At 37.7% G+C, this 15,352-nt stretch overlaps 1 protein-coding gene across 1 annotated transcript in view; it reads left to right on the top strand.

Moving 5' to 3' along the window:
* The window catches only part of DCHS2 (dachsous cadherin-related 2), a 269,592-nt gene that overhangs the window by 186,211 nt on the left and 68,029 nt on the right, over nucleotides 1-15,352 (top strand). The window contains exons 12-14 of the mRNA XM_063638296.1: nucleotides 3,112-3,246; nucleotides 3,463-3,672; nucleotides 9,950-10,807. Coding sequence (XP_063494366.1) covers nucleotides 3,112-3,246; nucleotides 3,463-3,672; nucleotides 9,950-10,807 — 1,203 coding nt within the window. The remainder of the gene's footprint in view (nucleotides 1-3,111; nucleotides 3,247-3,462; nucleotides 3,673-9,949; nucleotides 10,808-15,352) is intronic.

Raw genomic sequence — 15,352 nt, 5'->3', positions numbered from 1 at the left:
GAAACAAATAAAAATATTATTTTTCTTTTATTTTTTATTTCTCTCTTCATCATGCCTTCCTCCCCTCCCTTCTTTTGTTCCTTTTTTTTTTTTAATTGGTCAACCATATATGATGCCACAGAGAAGACAAGTTAGGTAAGAACTAGAAATGGCCGTAGACTTTATAATCAGAAGGTCATTGGTCACTGTAGAAAGAGCAACTGGGAATGGCATGGTTTGAAGCTAGCTGCAGACTGAATATGATTTTCAAAAGAAATTTAGCCACAAAGAGGAGGAGATAAAAGCCTAATTCTTATAGCTAGAGAAGGATATAATTTAAGGAAAAAAATTTTAGGAGAAAGACTAGATCTGACAGGAAAATTCTGAGAGTGTGTTTGAAGAACGACTTTTGCCATCGAGACAGGGAGTAAGGCGTACAGTTGAGTACAGGTGCAGAGGGTGAGGGAGTTCTTTCCCAATGCCTCCTTTCTCTTTGGGAAATGGAAAGGGAAGTGTTTGTGAGAGTAAGCCAGGTAGCGGTCGGGTAGGAGACCTGAATGGAAGAGGGGTGATTATGGACACCTGGAAAGATTGCCAGATACAACAGCACTACGGTTTTCTCAATCCATGCTGTTGTGAAATTTTCTGTAGCCCCAGCCATCTGTTGGATATTCAAATGGAGTAAAGAGATGGTTGGAATGATCCCAGGCTGAAGCTTTGCTGGAAATCTTTGGCAGAAAGCCCCAGAACCTGAGAAACTATGCAAGGTTGCTAGAGGAATAGCTCATGGGGCCGGACTGGAGAAGGAGAGAAATGAATTGAGGAGAGGTATCCTAGAGCGGGAGGATTAAGAAGTCATGGGACTGCAGGTCTTGAAGTCTAAGAGAAGGCAGATGTGTGTGTGTGTGTGTGTGTGTGCGCATGCGCGTGCGTCTGTGTGTGTGTGTATTCACACTGGCGTGCATACACACATAGGTATGGGCATATATACACAGGCACACACACACACATATCCTTTAGTGGGTATGTGTCATAAGGATATCACTAAATATCTTCAGATCCAAATTTCCAGTTTGCTCAGTGAGGTGATAGAATGAGACCAAATAACCGCTTTTTAATTTTTATTTTCTTAATTCTCAAGTTTGATGATGCTATGTTTGTTCTGTAGGATTATAAGGGTGTAAGGAGGAAAAACCAAAGCACTAGTTAAATTCCAAATAAGCCATAGTAAAATACATTTAATTTACTTCCTAAGCTGTAAAGGGTATGAAGTTTGGGGAATGAAAAATGCGTGTATGCAGACTACAGTTATAGGTAAAGATCTTATTTATCCTTAATAATATACTAGGAGGATTGAAGGTTAATGTATTGTTATCTTAGGGATAAAAAACCTGTACAGAATAATAGAAAAAAATAAAATCTGCAAGTTTCTAAAAAGTCAGAGAAATATTGAGTAGATGGTGAAGCACATTAGAGGATAATGGGAAGGGACAGCAGAAAGATCTGAATTTATGTGTAAACTAAGACATTTTCTAGATTTGGCAAGTGGCGAGAATTAAAAATGTATAATATATAGCTTTCTATAATATGTAATACAATTCATAATATGCAATGGTATATATAATGTGTAAGAAAATCATACAAAATAATATGCAATGATGTATATATAATGTGTAACAAAATCATATAAATGAGTTCATTCATTTAAAAGATCCATGTAATCTTTTTGAAGACAGAGGTCATATCTGTTTGACTCAGCACTCTGTCTTTGGCACACAGTACTATGCTTGGCACCTGATATTTCTCTCTTTTTTTTGAGGTAAAGGAAAGTAAATATAAGATAATATTGTTCCCATTTTTATAATGTAGGCAGAGATAGGAATAACAAATTTTAACAACCTGGAACTTTAAGAAATTCTGTCTTGGCTGTAGAATAGATTATATGATCCTTAAGTTACTGAAATAATCACTATGACTCTTTAATAATATCATTAATAATATGCCTAATGCCTAATAATAGAATGAAGCATTTTGGTGACCTCTGACCATGTCATATCAAATACATTGGTCCTATGTTATTAGCCTTTTATTTCTCAGGGTCATTCTAATGCCTGCGGATTATATCTCAAATATATTTCTCCTTCAAGTTATATAGTAATAAGATATGTATATTCATTCTTATATAAAACTAGAATTCTATTTCACTCCTTTCAGCTCTCAGTCCTATATAATATCTGCCAGATCATAATGTAATGAAAATTTACCTTTTAAGACTGCAAGATGGAAATTTGTAATTGAAGATTTTTTGTTAAGGTCAAAAGAATGACATTTCACCTTTTATTAAAGTATAACATCATATATTCTCAGTACTGTGTGCACACCTAGATTCTTGTCAGTTAAGAAAGGAACATAGGAAAATAACTGAGAGGAACTTGTGTAAAATGCAAATAAATTACAATGGCATGGGACAGACTCATTAAAATTAGTAGTATGAATGATCTTCATAACCAGACATGGAAATGACGTGATACTTTTCTCAGGGGAGAAATGAAACCACAAAAATATGGGAAGAATTATTTCCAAAATGCGTAATGATGTGGTACCACATTTCTCACTCCGGATAGTAGACTGAACACTAAGTGGAAAACAAAACAAACAGAAATACGTATATAAGCAATTCTAGGTGCTCGCTTCTTGAGGTTGAGAATAAACAGAGTTCTGTAACTTAGCACGGGCTTTTAAACAGCAGGTCAATCTACAGAAATTGTCATTTGCCCTGCAAGCTTACAATTAAGTCATTAAATCACAATCAGGGGTGTTAGAAGGAGTAATTAGGAATATGTTGTAGAGTTGCACACTCATAAGAAATTTTTTATGGGAAGGAAAAAATTCTAAGCATTCACTGTGGGGAAGTCTCATAAGACTTTTGAAAATCAAGCATTTCAGCCCATGAGGCTTTTATTTTAGCAAGAACAGCCAAAAGTGTTTTTCTTTTACCTTAATTTAAAGGCTGTTTGAGAATCTTGCCATTTTCATCTATGGCCTAACATGTTCAAAGGAAAAGAAATAGGAAAGTGGATAAATGTATTTCAAAGAAATGATTGCTAAGTTTTTCTTTATATTTTTCTTAAGGAGTCAATTCCAAGCTTCAGTTTGAAATCATGCCAGGTGCTTCATTTGAATCATTCCAGATAAATTCTGACACTGGAGAGGTAGTGACAACCACCATACTTGACAGAGAAATTCAAGAAGTCTTCACCCTTCGAGGTAAGGGATTCTTTGATTATGCTAAAAAAAAAATTAAAAATAAAATTTAAAAAAAACTTGTTAAGTGGTGAAATGTTATATTTTGGTGGGGTGTTTTTAAATAAAATATTATTGAGACAGTGCTACCTGGTTAGCCTGACTTTGTCTAGTTAGAACAATATATTTTAGGTATGAATCAAAGGCCACAATTCATGCCGTCTTTGTGTTCTGTGTCAGTACTAGTACGAGATGGGGGATTCCCTTCATTGTCCAGCACCACAACAATCCTCTGCACCGTTGAAGATGAAAACGATCACGCACCAGAGTTTATTGTTTCCAGTTATGACATTGAGATTCTGGAAAACCAGGAACCAGAGGTTGTCTATACTGTTTTAGCCTCTGATATGGATGCTGGCAATAACAGAGCTGTTGAATATCACATAATTGGTAAGTTTGTTTGTTTGTTTGTTTAAGACAGAATCTCACTCTGTCACCCAGGCTGGAGTGCAGTGGCGCGATGGCTCACTGCAATTTCACCTCCCAGGTTCAAGCAATTCTTGTGCCTCAGCCTCCCAAATTGGTAAGTACTTTTAAATTAAAATTTCTTCCAGGATGCTGAGTTGACACACACACTCTGTGTTGATTACTCTGTGTTTGATACCTGTTGCTTTTCTCTACAAAATACACACCCAGTCAGAACTGACTGGTGCCATGAGCTTTCTCTCTACCTCCTTCTCACAGCCACCTTGAACCACTGCTCTCCACATTCTTTAAAAATCTGCCTTTGCAAACTGCTGTGAATTTTTTTCTATGCTAACATTAGTGGATGTAAGGATGGAAAAGATAGTGTTTTTCTATTTTTGTTGCTTTCATGTGATCAGTTTTAATTTTTTTAATTTTTCTTGTCTCATAGACAGATTCTTACTGGGTCATTTCATCCAATCCCTGTCTTTAGCTACCACTGGGATGCCAATGGCTCCCATCTCTGTCTGCATCCTAGATCTAGGTCCCATTAAAGGATATTGTTTTTAAAAGTAAAGTAATAACTCTCATACAAGTATAAAAATGGTACCTGCAAATTACTTTTATTTAATTCACTAATTAATAAGTAAACCAAAAAGATGTTAAAATGTGTTCAAGGAGAATTCCAAGAGCCACACACAGGCACATACACACACAAAGGGAATGAGGAATTCTGAAATGCAGAAAAGGTGTATTTGCAAGACAACAATCAGTGCATTTCACCAGATTTACTTGCATTTCTGTGGACAAGAATCATTTACATTATTATCAGTTTTCAACAATTTACAGAGTGGTCCAAATGTGGTGAAGGTGGAAGACCACTCTGATGGCAAAGACACACTGGACACCTGTGCCCCACCCTTCTTTCTTCAATACCAAGACACCTACTCATCTTGTTCCTCCTATTTCAAATTGTTTCACAATTTCCTAACAGTCCCAAGGACCCAGTCTCTCTATCCAACAGCATTGCATTATCAATGTGTCCAAAATGACACATCAGCCTCACCCCCTTTCTACCTCCCCGATCATGGTCTGGGTCCTTCTGCTAGTCTCTGCCAGTGATCTTCAGCTATTTTTTTTTTTTTTTTGCTTCACTTACCCTTAAAATAATCTTGAAAACTTATGTACCAACACAGACATATTTTTATGTTGTCAACTAAACTTTTTCCCATAAGCTTAAAGAGTAACAAAGGTGTGTTTCCCAGCATATCCTACATATTGACACATTAAAATAAGACTGTTATATCACCTTTTAAAAGTATTCGATAGAATAAAAAATACCTTAAAAATATTTGAAAGGCGGCCAGGCACGGTGGCTTATGGCTGTCATCCCAGCACTTTGGGAGGCCAAGGTGGGCGGATCACCTGAGGTCAGGAGTTCGAGACCAGCCTGACCAACATGGTGAAACCCCGCCTCTACTAAAAATACAAAAATTAGCTGGGCGTGGTGGCAGGCACCTGTAATCCCAGCTACTCGGGAGGCTGAGCCAGGAGAATCACTTGAACTCAGGAGGCAGAGGTTGCAATGAGCTGAGAGCATGCCATTGCACTCCTTCCTGGGGGAAAAGAGTGAGACTTTGTCTCAAAATATATACATATATATATATATATATGTATGTGTATATATATATGTATGTATATATATTTCATATATATGTGTATATATTTTTCATATATATGTGTATATATATTCATAGATATGTATATATATTTCATAGATATGTATAGATATTTCATAGATATGTATAGATATTTCATATATAGACGTATATATATTTCATATATAGACGTATATATATTTCATATATAGACGTATACATATATTTCATATATAGATGTATACATATATTTCATATAGACGTATACATATATTTCATATAGACGTATATATATTTCATATATACGTGTATATGTATTTCATATATACTTGTGTATGTATTTCATATATACGTGTGTATGTATTTCATATATACGTGTATGTATTTCATATATATACGTGTGTATGTATTTCATATATACGTGTGTATGTATTTCATATATACGTGTATATATATTTCATATATATATGTGTATATATATTTCATATATATATGTGTATATATATTTCATATATATATGTGTATATATATTTCATATATATATGAAAGGCATCCTCCCCTTGTGTCACCTTCCTGTTTCCTGGCTCTGCATGTCTCTTCATGGTCCCAAAGTCTCCACCTGTTCTGCCCAAGCTGAGGCCACCTTCTCAGCCAGGTTGGAAACTGGGAGCTCCGTAGCCCTTGGATGGCTGTGGGACTCAGAAATCTTTCCAGGAGCAGAGAGCATACCTTGGATTGGCAAAGCTGCCTGCCAAGCCACCATGCCCAGGAAATAGGCTAAAAAGTTGACACAGCAAAGGTGATAGAAGAGTCACACAGGAGATAGGCAGGGTTGTTTGCTAAACCTGCCCTTCTAAAAACAGAACCCAGGCCTAAAACAGCCCCTGCAACTTGGCAAAGAAGGGAATGAGGTACGTAAGGGGAGAAAGGGGAAGGAGATGCTGGCAAGGATGAGAACAACCCTGCACAAACCAAGACACCTGCACAGTGCAGTCACAGGGAGCGCAGGGCGCTGGGAATGCCAAGTGAATTGTACATTTTCATAGCTCACAGCCTCTACAGTTTGAAATATGATTTTTTTAAGTTAATAAAAATGTAGAATTTTACTTGAGTTTTTTTCAATTATATGTATGAACAAGCATTTTCAGTTATATGTTTTGCATTTTTACTTCCTCAATCAATATTACCTTTCTCCATCCTTGCAGAATTTTATCACAATGTAATAGACTTTTATGCTTAAAGTATTGATCATTTTATTTTACTTTTCTACAACTAAAATATATGGATAAATCTAAGATTTCTAAAAATTTCCAATGAACATAAGATCTCAGTTTTGAAAATTATATTAGATTGTTATTATTATGATTGTAAGATCAAAATAGCAAAAATGTATTCCAAATTTTGACAAATAATAACATAAAAAGTAAAATTGTGTTGTAAATGCATCTCTGAATCGGATTAGTGGGTTTCTTTTTTCCAGTGAGTTCATGAATCTGGGAATGTATGTTCCTGTTTGCTAAAATAAGGCAAAGTGGCTGGGCGCAGTGGCTCACAACTGTAATCCCACCACTTTGGGATGACGAGGTGGGTGGATCAACTGAGGTCTGGAGTTTGAGGCCAGCCTGACCAACATGGAGAAACCCCGTCTCTACTAAAAATACAAAATTAGCCAGTGGCACATGCCTGTAAACCTAGCTACTCGGGAGGCTGAGGCAGGAGAATCGCTTGAATCTGGTAGGCGGAGGTTGCGGTGAGCTGAGATCATGCCACTGCACTCCAGCCTGGGCAACAAGAGCAAAACTCTGTCCAAAAAATATAAATAAATAAATAAAAATAAGGCAAAAGGCAAAGCACAGTGCCAAGTCTGTTGCTGTTTCTCTTTGTTACAGATGTAAGCACTGAAAATTCTTGCTCACCTTTTTAAAAATGGAAGTATTGTTACAGAATTTAATTTAGTACTTGTACGCCTTCTGAGTTATATGCCAAAAAGTTAATGAATAGTCTTTATTTTTTTATTTATCTACCACTTGAAAGCTTGAATAGGCCCTATAATTTGGTTGATAGCAGAGACCTTCTCCCACTGCAAAAGGATGTTTTTCCCAGGCATTAAAGTCAGTCACTGTTTTGACATTGAACTTTCAACATTGGGAATGACCACTTTATTTGGCAGCCATTTATTTGGGTGAGAGGGAGATTTTCTTTTTTAATTTGCAAGAAGAGTGCTTATAAAGGTGAATGGGAAAGATAAATTCCATGATCCCAGGTGCGCTCTCAGGTAGAGCAATTTTAGGAATAAGGATATTTAAATTGAACTACTGGAGATTACCACAAAACTACATGTTTCCAAGTGAATTCCTTAGAAAACTTCAAGTAACCCAGCTGTACTCAGCCCTCGTTTTAAAGATAATTGACTAGTCGAAACACCCTTCACTTATTCGCCTAAGCCAGATCATGAATCCTTTCTCCATAACTTCTTATTTTTTCTCCTTGGTATCTTTGCAATCTGTTCACTTCCTGCATGCACATATTGTTTCAGATACTCCTTGTTGCACAAGTAGATTACTATGACTACTTCCCATTTTCGTTTTCTTTTCTTTTTTTTTTTTAAGACAGGCTCTCGCTCTGTCACCAAAGCTGTGCAGTGGTGCATTCACAGCTCACTGCAGCAGCACAATCACAGCTCACTGCAGCCTCTACCCCCTGCCAGGCTCAAGCAATTCTCCCACCCCAGCCTTCTGAGTAGCGGGGAATACAGGCACATGCCACCATGCCTGAATAACTTAAAAACATTTTTTTTTTTTTTTTTTGTAGAGATGAGGTCTCACTATGTTACCCAGGCTGGACTCAAATTCCTGGACTCAAGCGATCCTCCCGCCTTGGTCTCCAAAAGTTCTGAGATTACAGGAACCATCCTATTTTCTAAACAAACTTTCACATGCTGCCTCAATACTATTCGTAAAATAGAAATTTGATTCATGACACTTTCCTGTCCAAAATCCTTCAGGGGGCTTCCTCATGGATTTCAGGAGAAACTATAGAATCTTCAGCAGTATACACAGAGCCCTTCACAATTTGACCCCGTGCTTACCTCCCAAATTCATGTCTTTCCTCTGCCACTACTGCCAGCCCTTTTCCTACTCGCCACATACAAACACCCAGGAACCCTGTGTACTAGTCACACCCAAACATTTGCAGCCTGTTAAATCTTATATTCTTATAGAACTTCTCACAGGCTCTTTCCTTTGCATAGAACACTCTATCCAAAACTTCTAGTATGGCTTCCTCCACTTTAGGAGTGAGATTTGATGTCACTTTTTCCAATAAGCATTTCTGGGCCATACTAACATAGGACTATGTGCCCTTTCGCCATACTTCTCAGAGAAACAGCACCCCTTGGCTAGCACTATCTAGATGTACTCATTTAGCACTCTGTACATATGATTTTCACACGGTACTTTAATATCTGAGTATTGGCCAGCCTTTCCTTTTAGACTGTGAACTCTTGGAGCTAGGTCATGTCTTACTCCCTTCATATCTGTGATCTCAAGCAGAAACCTGGCACATAGTAGGTGCTCATCAAATGTTTGCTGAATGACTGAATCACTTTATCAACCACAAATACTACAGAAATGTGGGTTTGTCCAATCATCTCTACTTTTGGTGTAAATTAACTATGCCTCATGAATACAAATGCAGGGCCCTCTCCTCCTCCCTAAAACTACCTATTGCTGTTGTTTCCTCTAAATGCCATACCACTTGGTCCTCATATGCCTCTGATATGCAGACTCTAGTAAGTTCCCACACTATTGGGCCTGCTCTTCATCCAATAATATGGCTGGCAGGTATTTGAACCACATTTTTACTCACTAATTTTCAGGGTTATTTAAAAATGTCTTTGAAAGCTTTTTGTCCCTGTGTTCAATTTTAAGTTTTATTCTACTTGATACGATGGAATATAATAAAGGGCAGATTTTTTTAAGGAATAGATGAATAGAACATTGTCCTTATTTATGTTTTGGAAGAAATAGGCAAGTGTCCAGCTAACTCTAACCAAAGTGTCATGATTTATGTACAAAATGCTGTGGACATGTAGAAGAGAAACCTTACTGCAATAGTATAACAGGCATGAAATCTGTAGTGGGTAATAGAAAATAACTACAAATCAAATCTGTTCATTTCTGATAGATATCTTTAAAAAGGACATTGTATTCTGTTTTTTATCCTCAACCCCTATTGTTTTGTGTTAAATAAAACATACATCTTCATCCTCATATGAGGAAAAATATATTAAAAGTTGTAGATGCACACAAAAAATCATATGGCTGCAAATCAGTGAAAGCAAGTGTTCTAATTATTGACTGATTAAAGATAGGCATTGAATCATATTATTCTGTTTATCCCCTCAATAGAACAGAAGTTTCATGAGGGCAGAGCCTTTATCATGTTTACTGTTATATCTCCAATATTTACAAAAGCGCTAGGATACAATATAATCGGGAATAAATATATTTTTAATAAATGTATAAATGAATACCATAGATAGTGCTATCAAAGAGCTGCTACTTTTTCAATTCAAATGAATTTGGAATTGTTTTCTTTGATAGATGGAAATACCGATGAGTACTTTGCTATAAATGAGATGTCAGGAGAACTCTCAACCACTCGTGCTTTGGACCGGGAGCAAGTCAGCAATTTTACCCTTGCCATTCTGTGCTCTGACCTGGGAGATCCACCTAGGAGCTCTGTAATACACCTGCAAGTTAGAGTTTTGGATGCCAATGACCACAGTCCTTCTTTTCCCACACTTTATTACCAGTCCTCTGTGAGAGAAGACGCTGAAGTGGGAACAGTGGTTCTTGTGCTTTCAGCTGTGGACAAGGATGAAGGCCTGAATGGGCAAACTGAGTATTTTCTGACTGATGAGGCTTCTGGTGCATTCACCATTGATCCTATGTCAGGCACATTGAGAACCAGCAACACCCTCAACCGTGAAGCCAGATCTCAGCACACATTTAGTGCTGTGGCCAGAGACTGTAGCATTCAGGACTCACGAAGCACCACCGCAATTATAAAAGTGTATGTCACTGATGTTAATGACAATGATCCAGTTTTGGAACAGAACCCTTTTGATGTGTTTCTTTCCCCCCAGTCGCCTACAAACCAGACAACCGTCATTGTGAGAGCTGATGACCCAGACTTAGGGCCCAATGGAACTGTGGTTTTTAGTTTTGCAGAGACCCAGTCAATGTTTTCTATTGATAAATATACAGGAGAAATTCAATTTCAGCAAAATCCGTCTTCAGAATATTTCCCTATCTGGCTGCAGTTAAAAGTTACAGACCAGGGCGTTCCAGCCAGGACAACCACAGGTCTGTTGGTCATTCACATGGAAGGAGAAGATGTAAAGATTTCCTTCAGCCACCATCTGTACAAAGGGCTCGTGACTGAAAATTGTGAGGCAGGTGAGTGTCCCTTCAAGTTTTTCATATATTGTAGCTGTTTTGACAAAATGCTTAAGAGTACAGATTATACTACAAGAGTGCCATTGTGCATTCAGTTATACATTTTTTAGTTCAATGCCTATTCTTGATATTGGAATAAACATGGTTAAGTGGAACCTGGTCTGAGATGAAATGACAGGGCAGAAGACGGTGAGGACCAAATTCCTTCTGACCTCTAAAGGAGGGCCCTCCCATTAAAGCTTCAGTTAGAAAAGCTAATGAATGAATGGATGGGGAGCCTTCAATGTGATATTCTTACTGTGTTTTCTTGACCTCTTGTCAGAGTTGTTCTTAGTTCCCTTATGTTTGGAATTACTTAATTAAATTTAGCTTTTATCTTTTTAATAGAACTTACTCTGAAAATTCCTTTATTAAATATTACACATTAAAAAGGCTAGAAATACTTCTGGAAATAATATAAGCATGTGGTATCCATAAATATCTAGGTAGGTGTACATGTCAAGACAACTGAAGCAATAGGTTGGGACCTCTCTTTGAAGAGCAAATATAACGTGTGAAGGGCATAAGTCTAAATTGAGAGGTGAACTAAAAGTTGCAGGTGTAACAGGAAAGAGAAAGGCAAAAGGAAAGGATGATAGTTAAGGAGGCTGTTGAAGCTGACTAGATGTAATTAATCTACACCTGGGTCAGCAGGGTTTCTTGGGCCCCTGTGAAAAATAATGACAACATCATAAAATATTGATTGACATTTCAAGCTGGCTGATGCTTTGCTTGGAAAATGAACTCATTACAAACTGCCAGGTCGTATTTTAGACACCGGAAGATTATTTTTCCTCGTTTGTTCATTTTTTGCTTTCAAATTCCCAAATTCTAGTGGTTTTAAAAGATTGTAAATCCACCTACCAGTGTTAGAATAGCCTTGATATAAATTATTTAATAACATTTTATAGCTGCCAGCATTATTTTCTCCCCAAATACGCCTGCGATTTTAACCTTTATTTTCAAATGAAAAATAGATGCCTATCGGAAGCTTAAGTTTTCTGTGGGCCACTCACACATTTGATCTGTGAGTAAGCACCACTTGGCATCCTGAGTGAATTATTTTTGGTATTATCATACATTTTCATCACTCCAAACTGTTTTTAACATTTTCTTATTCTTTTAAGAAAACAAAAAGTTAAAAGTTAAAACAAATAACTCCAGTGTATTGTTATTTAACATTTCTTTGTTGGAAAGCCCACAGGTTCAGCTTTTGATTAACATTGCATTCATCTATTAACATGATTAAACTTAACACCTCAATTGTTTAAAATAATGTATAGTTTCTATTTTAAAATCAGCCTTTTGGTTGGTAAAATTTCTTTAAGAGTCAGTCATGAAATGTTCACTTAATCATAGGAAGAGGCACTCAGAATTTCTGGTAAGACACAGGCTGGCCCCACAGCAGTGTGACAAGAAAAGTTAACCAAGTGACTCCCACTCTTTACTGTGAATGCCACCCCTCCCGACTACCCCTCCACCCCCTGGCATTTCCAAGCCAGATTAGAGAAAATGTAACTGTTCTGAATCTCTTTAAAAGTTAGGGATAAACCACTTGGTTGCCCACGATGTTTAACCCAACTAAACAATTTAAACGAATCTCCTAGAAACCAGCTTTTATTTCTTCGGTTTCATTTCCGGTGCTTTGGTTGTCATGATAAGAATGAATCAGCAACCATAGTCCATGATGTGGACTAATCACAACTTCATGCATTTCACTGAATTGCCAGGAGAGGAGAAATTGAAATTATGAATGATATTGATACCCCGATTAAAAGTAAATACTCAGACTTTGAAAATGAAATAAAATTAAAACCTGATGACACATGGGAGGACTCTCACTAGTAAAATGTATTTACTATTGTACAATACATAAATTAGATCTTGATGTTTTGAAGGAAGAACCCTTCTTCCAGCCCTTTGGCCGTTGATCTGTTGAATTCAGGCTCCACTCTTGGTAAGGCTGGGCACATGTGTGTTAGAGTGTGAAACTCGTGACACCAGTTAGTGTAGTTGAGTGGGTCGGCCTCTGTGATGGCTCTACTAGGCATATTCTCCTTGATGACTTCCTCACAGGGATACTGTAAAGATTAAGCTTTAAGAGGATACTAGTCATTGCTTTCTTTAGTTGTTATTTTTGTTATCTTCCTGTCCCAAATCTATGAATTTTATAAAGTTAGTTGGGTATAAATTCTCACCAGAGCAACCAGTTGTTACATAACAATTATATTACAACAATGAACTGGTGGTTTTTAGGGGCCTACAGTATGTCTTATTTTGTCTTCAAACCAGATAAGAATGATACTTTCCAAGGCGATGAATTTCTCCATAAACACAGTGTTATTCTCAGCTTTGGAATGTATGAATGTTTCCACATATGAATTCCTATGATAATGAAAGAGGGAAGCACGTGTTATCTGTCATTGCTATTTTGTTATTTAGGGACTGTCTCATATTTTATTATAAATTCATTGGAATGAGCATTATCTAACTAGGCATCTAAAATGGTATGGAATTTAATCACTTGACTTATGACTCCAAGTTAGCTCTGGAGAAGAAAGATAGAGAAACGTCTTATTCTCAGAAGAAGGTACGTACTTCACAAAGCAGTTTTTATCTTTGCAAATTCACCCAAGTCCCACATCTGGCCCTCAGCCATACAGGCACAAGACCTCATTTGATTAACTCACCAAGGAGTTCCTTTCCCCAGGAATGGGAACTTATTCACCAATATGAAAGAGACTGATATATACACCATGACAGTTTTGTTATTTATTTGGTGAGCTGTGATTGTTATGTGGATTAGAGTAGTCATATTGGAATGACCAGTTTTCTCTTTCTAGGAATAAAAGACACAATAAGCCAAGTTGTAAACAGAAAGTTACTTGCTAACCCTCAACAATTAGGAGTAGGATGTCATTCAAGTGTTGAGTGTCATCAGCCTACATTACTCTTTCCTCAGGCAGAGCTTACCCAGCCCTGCCAAGTCAGATTTTATGATGCCTTCATTGACTGTCTGGGCTTCCATTACTCACCAATTTCCTTTTGATTTACACATTCCCTGTTGGTGTTTTAACACCGCTGTCAAGGCTTAGCCCTGGAAGCCACTTATGATTTTTTATGATGATTTTGCATAACTCTGTTCTGAACTGTTGCACTTTGTTTATAAATGTAAAGGGTTAATATTTTGGAACTATATTAATACTCTTCTGTTGCCTATCTGTGGATAAGACCTTCCGCCTATTCTGCAAAACACATCCATTTGCTGCAGATAGCATTAGGATTATTATAGCAGGAGTACAAAGAGAGGATATTCTGCCTTTGATAAACAAAATACTGAGTGGGGCTCATAAAAATATTAGATCAAGCATCAAGAAATCAACTAATTTCGTGTGCATATCAGCTGTACTGTTTAAAACTGTAACTCTGCTTCATACAGCTGTAACTATGGAAGGACACTCATTAATATTCCTGAGGATACCCCTCACAGTTTTTCTCCTTCCCCAATATACTTCCTATTATATATTGACTATATATTTGATATATTATACACAATATTCAATTTTAAGGGGCCTTGAACATCTATTCATTTAGTCTCTTAAAAGGTGGTTTTGATGATCAAATGAGCGCTTTGTAATCTCTAAAGCGTTTCGCCATCGTGATTACCAGTAGTTATAAGTCTAAGATATGAATATGAAAGTGCAGCCGGGCGCGGTGGCTCAAGCCTGTAATCCCAGCACTTTGGGAGGCCGAGGCGGGCGGATCACGAGGTCAGGAGATCGAGACCATGGTGAAACCCCGTCTCTACTAAAAATACAAAAAATTAGCCGGGCGTGGTGGCGGGCGCCTGTAGTCCCAGCTACTCGGAGAGGCTGAGGCAGGAGAATGGCGTGAACCCGGGAGGCGGAGCTTGCGGTGAGCCGAGATTGCGCCACTGCACTCCAGCCTGGGGGACAGAGAAAGACTCCGTCTCAAAAAAAAAAAAAAAAAAAGAAAGTGCAGCCAGACCCTGTGGATAGCAGAGCTAGAGGATGTTTTCTCCTAGTGGGTATTCCCCAAATGTTTATTGATATCATTTTACCATTTAACCATTACTTCTAAGATAACAAAAGGCATACATATGCACAAATGAAGAAAGGAAAAAAAAAACTCATAGGGTAAGAGGGAAGGGTCGGGGAGACAGTTGTGCCAGGCAGTGGAAATGCCATGCACAAAGCTTGGGGCCTCCAGAGGGTGTGGTGAGTTGACCCCACAACCAACCGTCTCATCTGGAATAGCTGGAGAGCAGCGTGCACAGAGCCTCATGTGCTTTCCAGTGATAACTTGGAAGAGAGAGACATTGATGGCCTTAAAATTATCAAAATCAACCTTGACATTGTAGAAAGTTCACTTTGGAAGCTGTGTGGAGTGTACCCTGGAGGAGAGAGATGAGTTAGGAGGATACTGTGGTGATTTACGTGATAATGACCCAGGCCTGAAGAAAGCCACAGCAGTGAGGGATGACAA

The sequence above is a fragment of the Symphalangus syndactylus genome, chromosome 4 (assembly GCF_028878055.3).
Source record: "Symphalangus syndactylus isolate Jambi chromosome 4, NHGRI_mSymSyn1-v2.1_pri, whole genome shotgun sequence".
Lineage (NCBI taxonomy): Eukaryota > Metazoa > Chordata > Mammalia > Primates > Hylobatidae > Symphalangus > Symphalangus syndactylus.
This window is presented reverse-complemented; position numbering and strand designations above follow the sequence as displayed.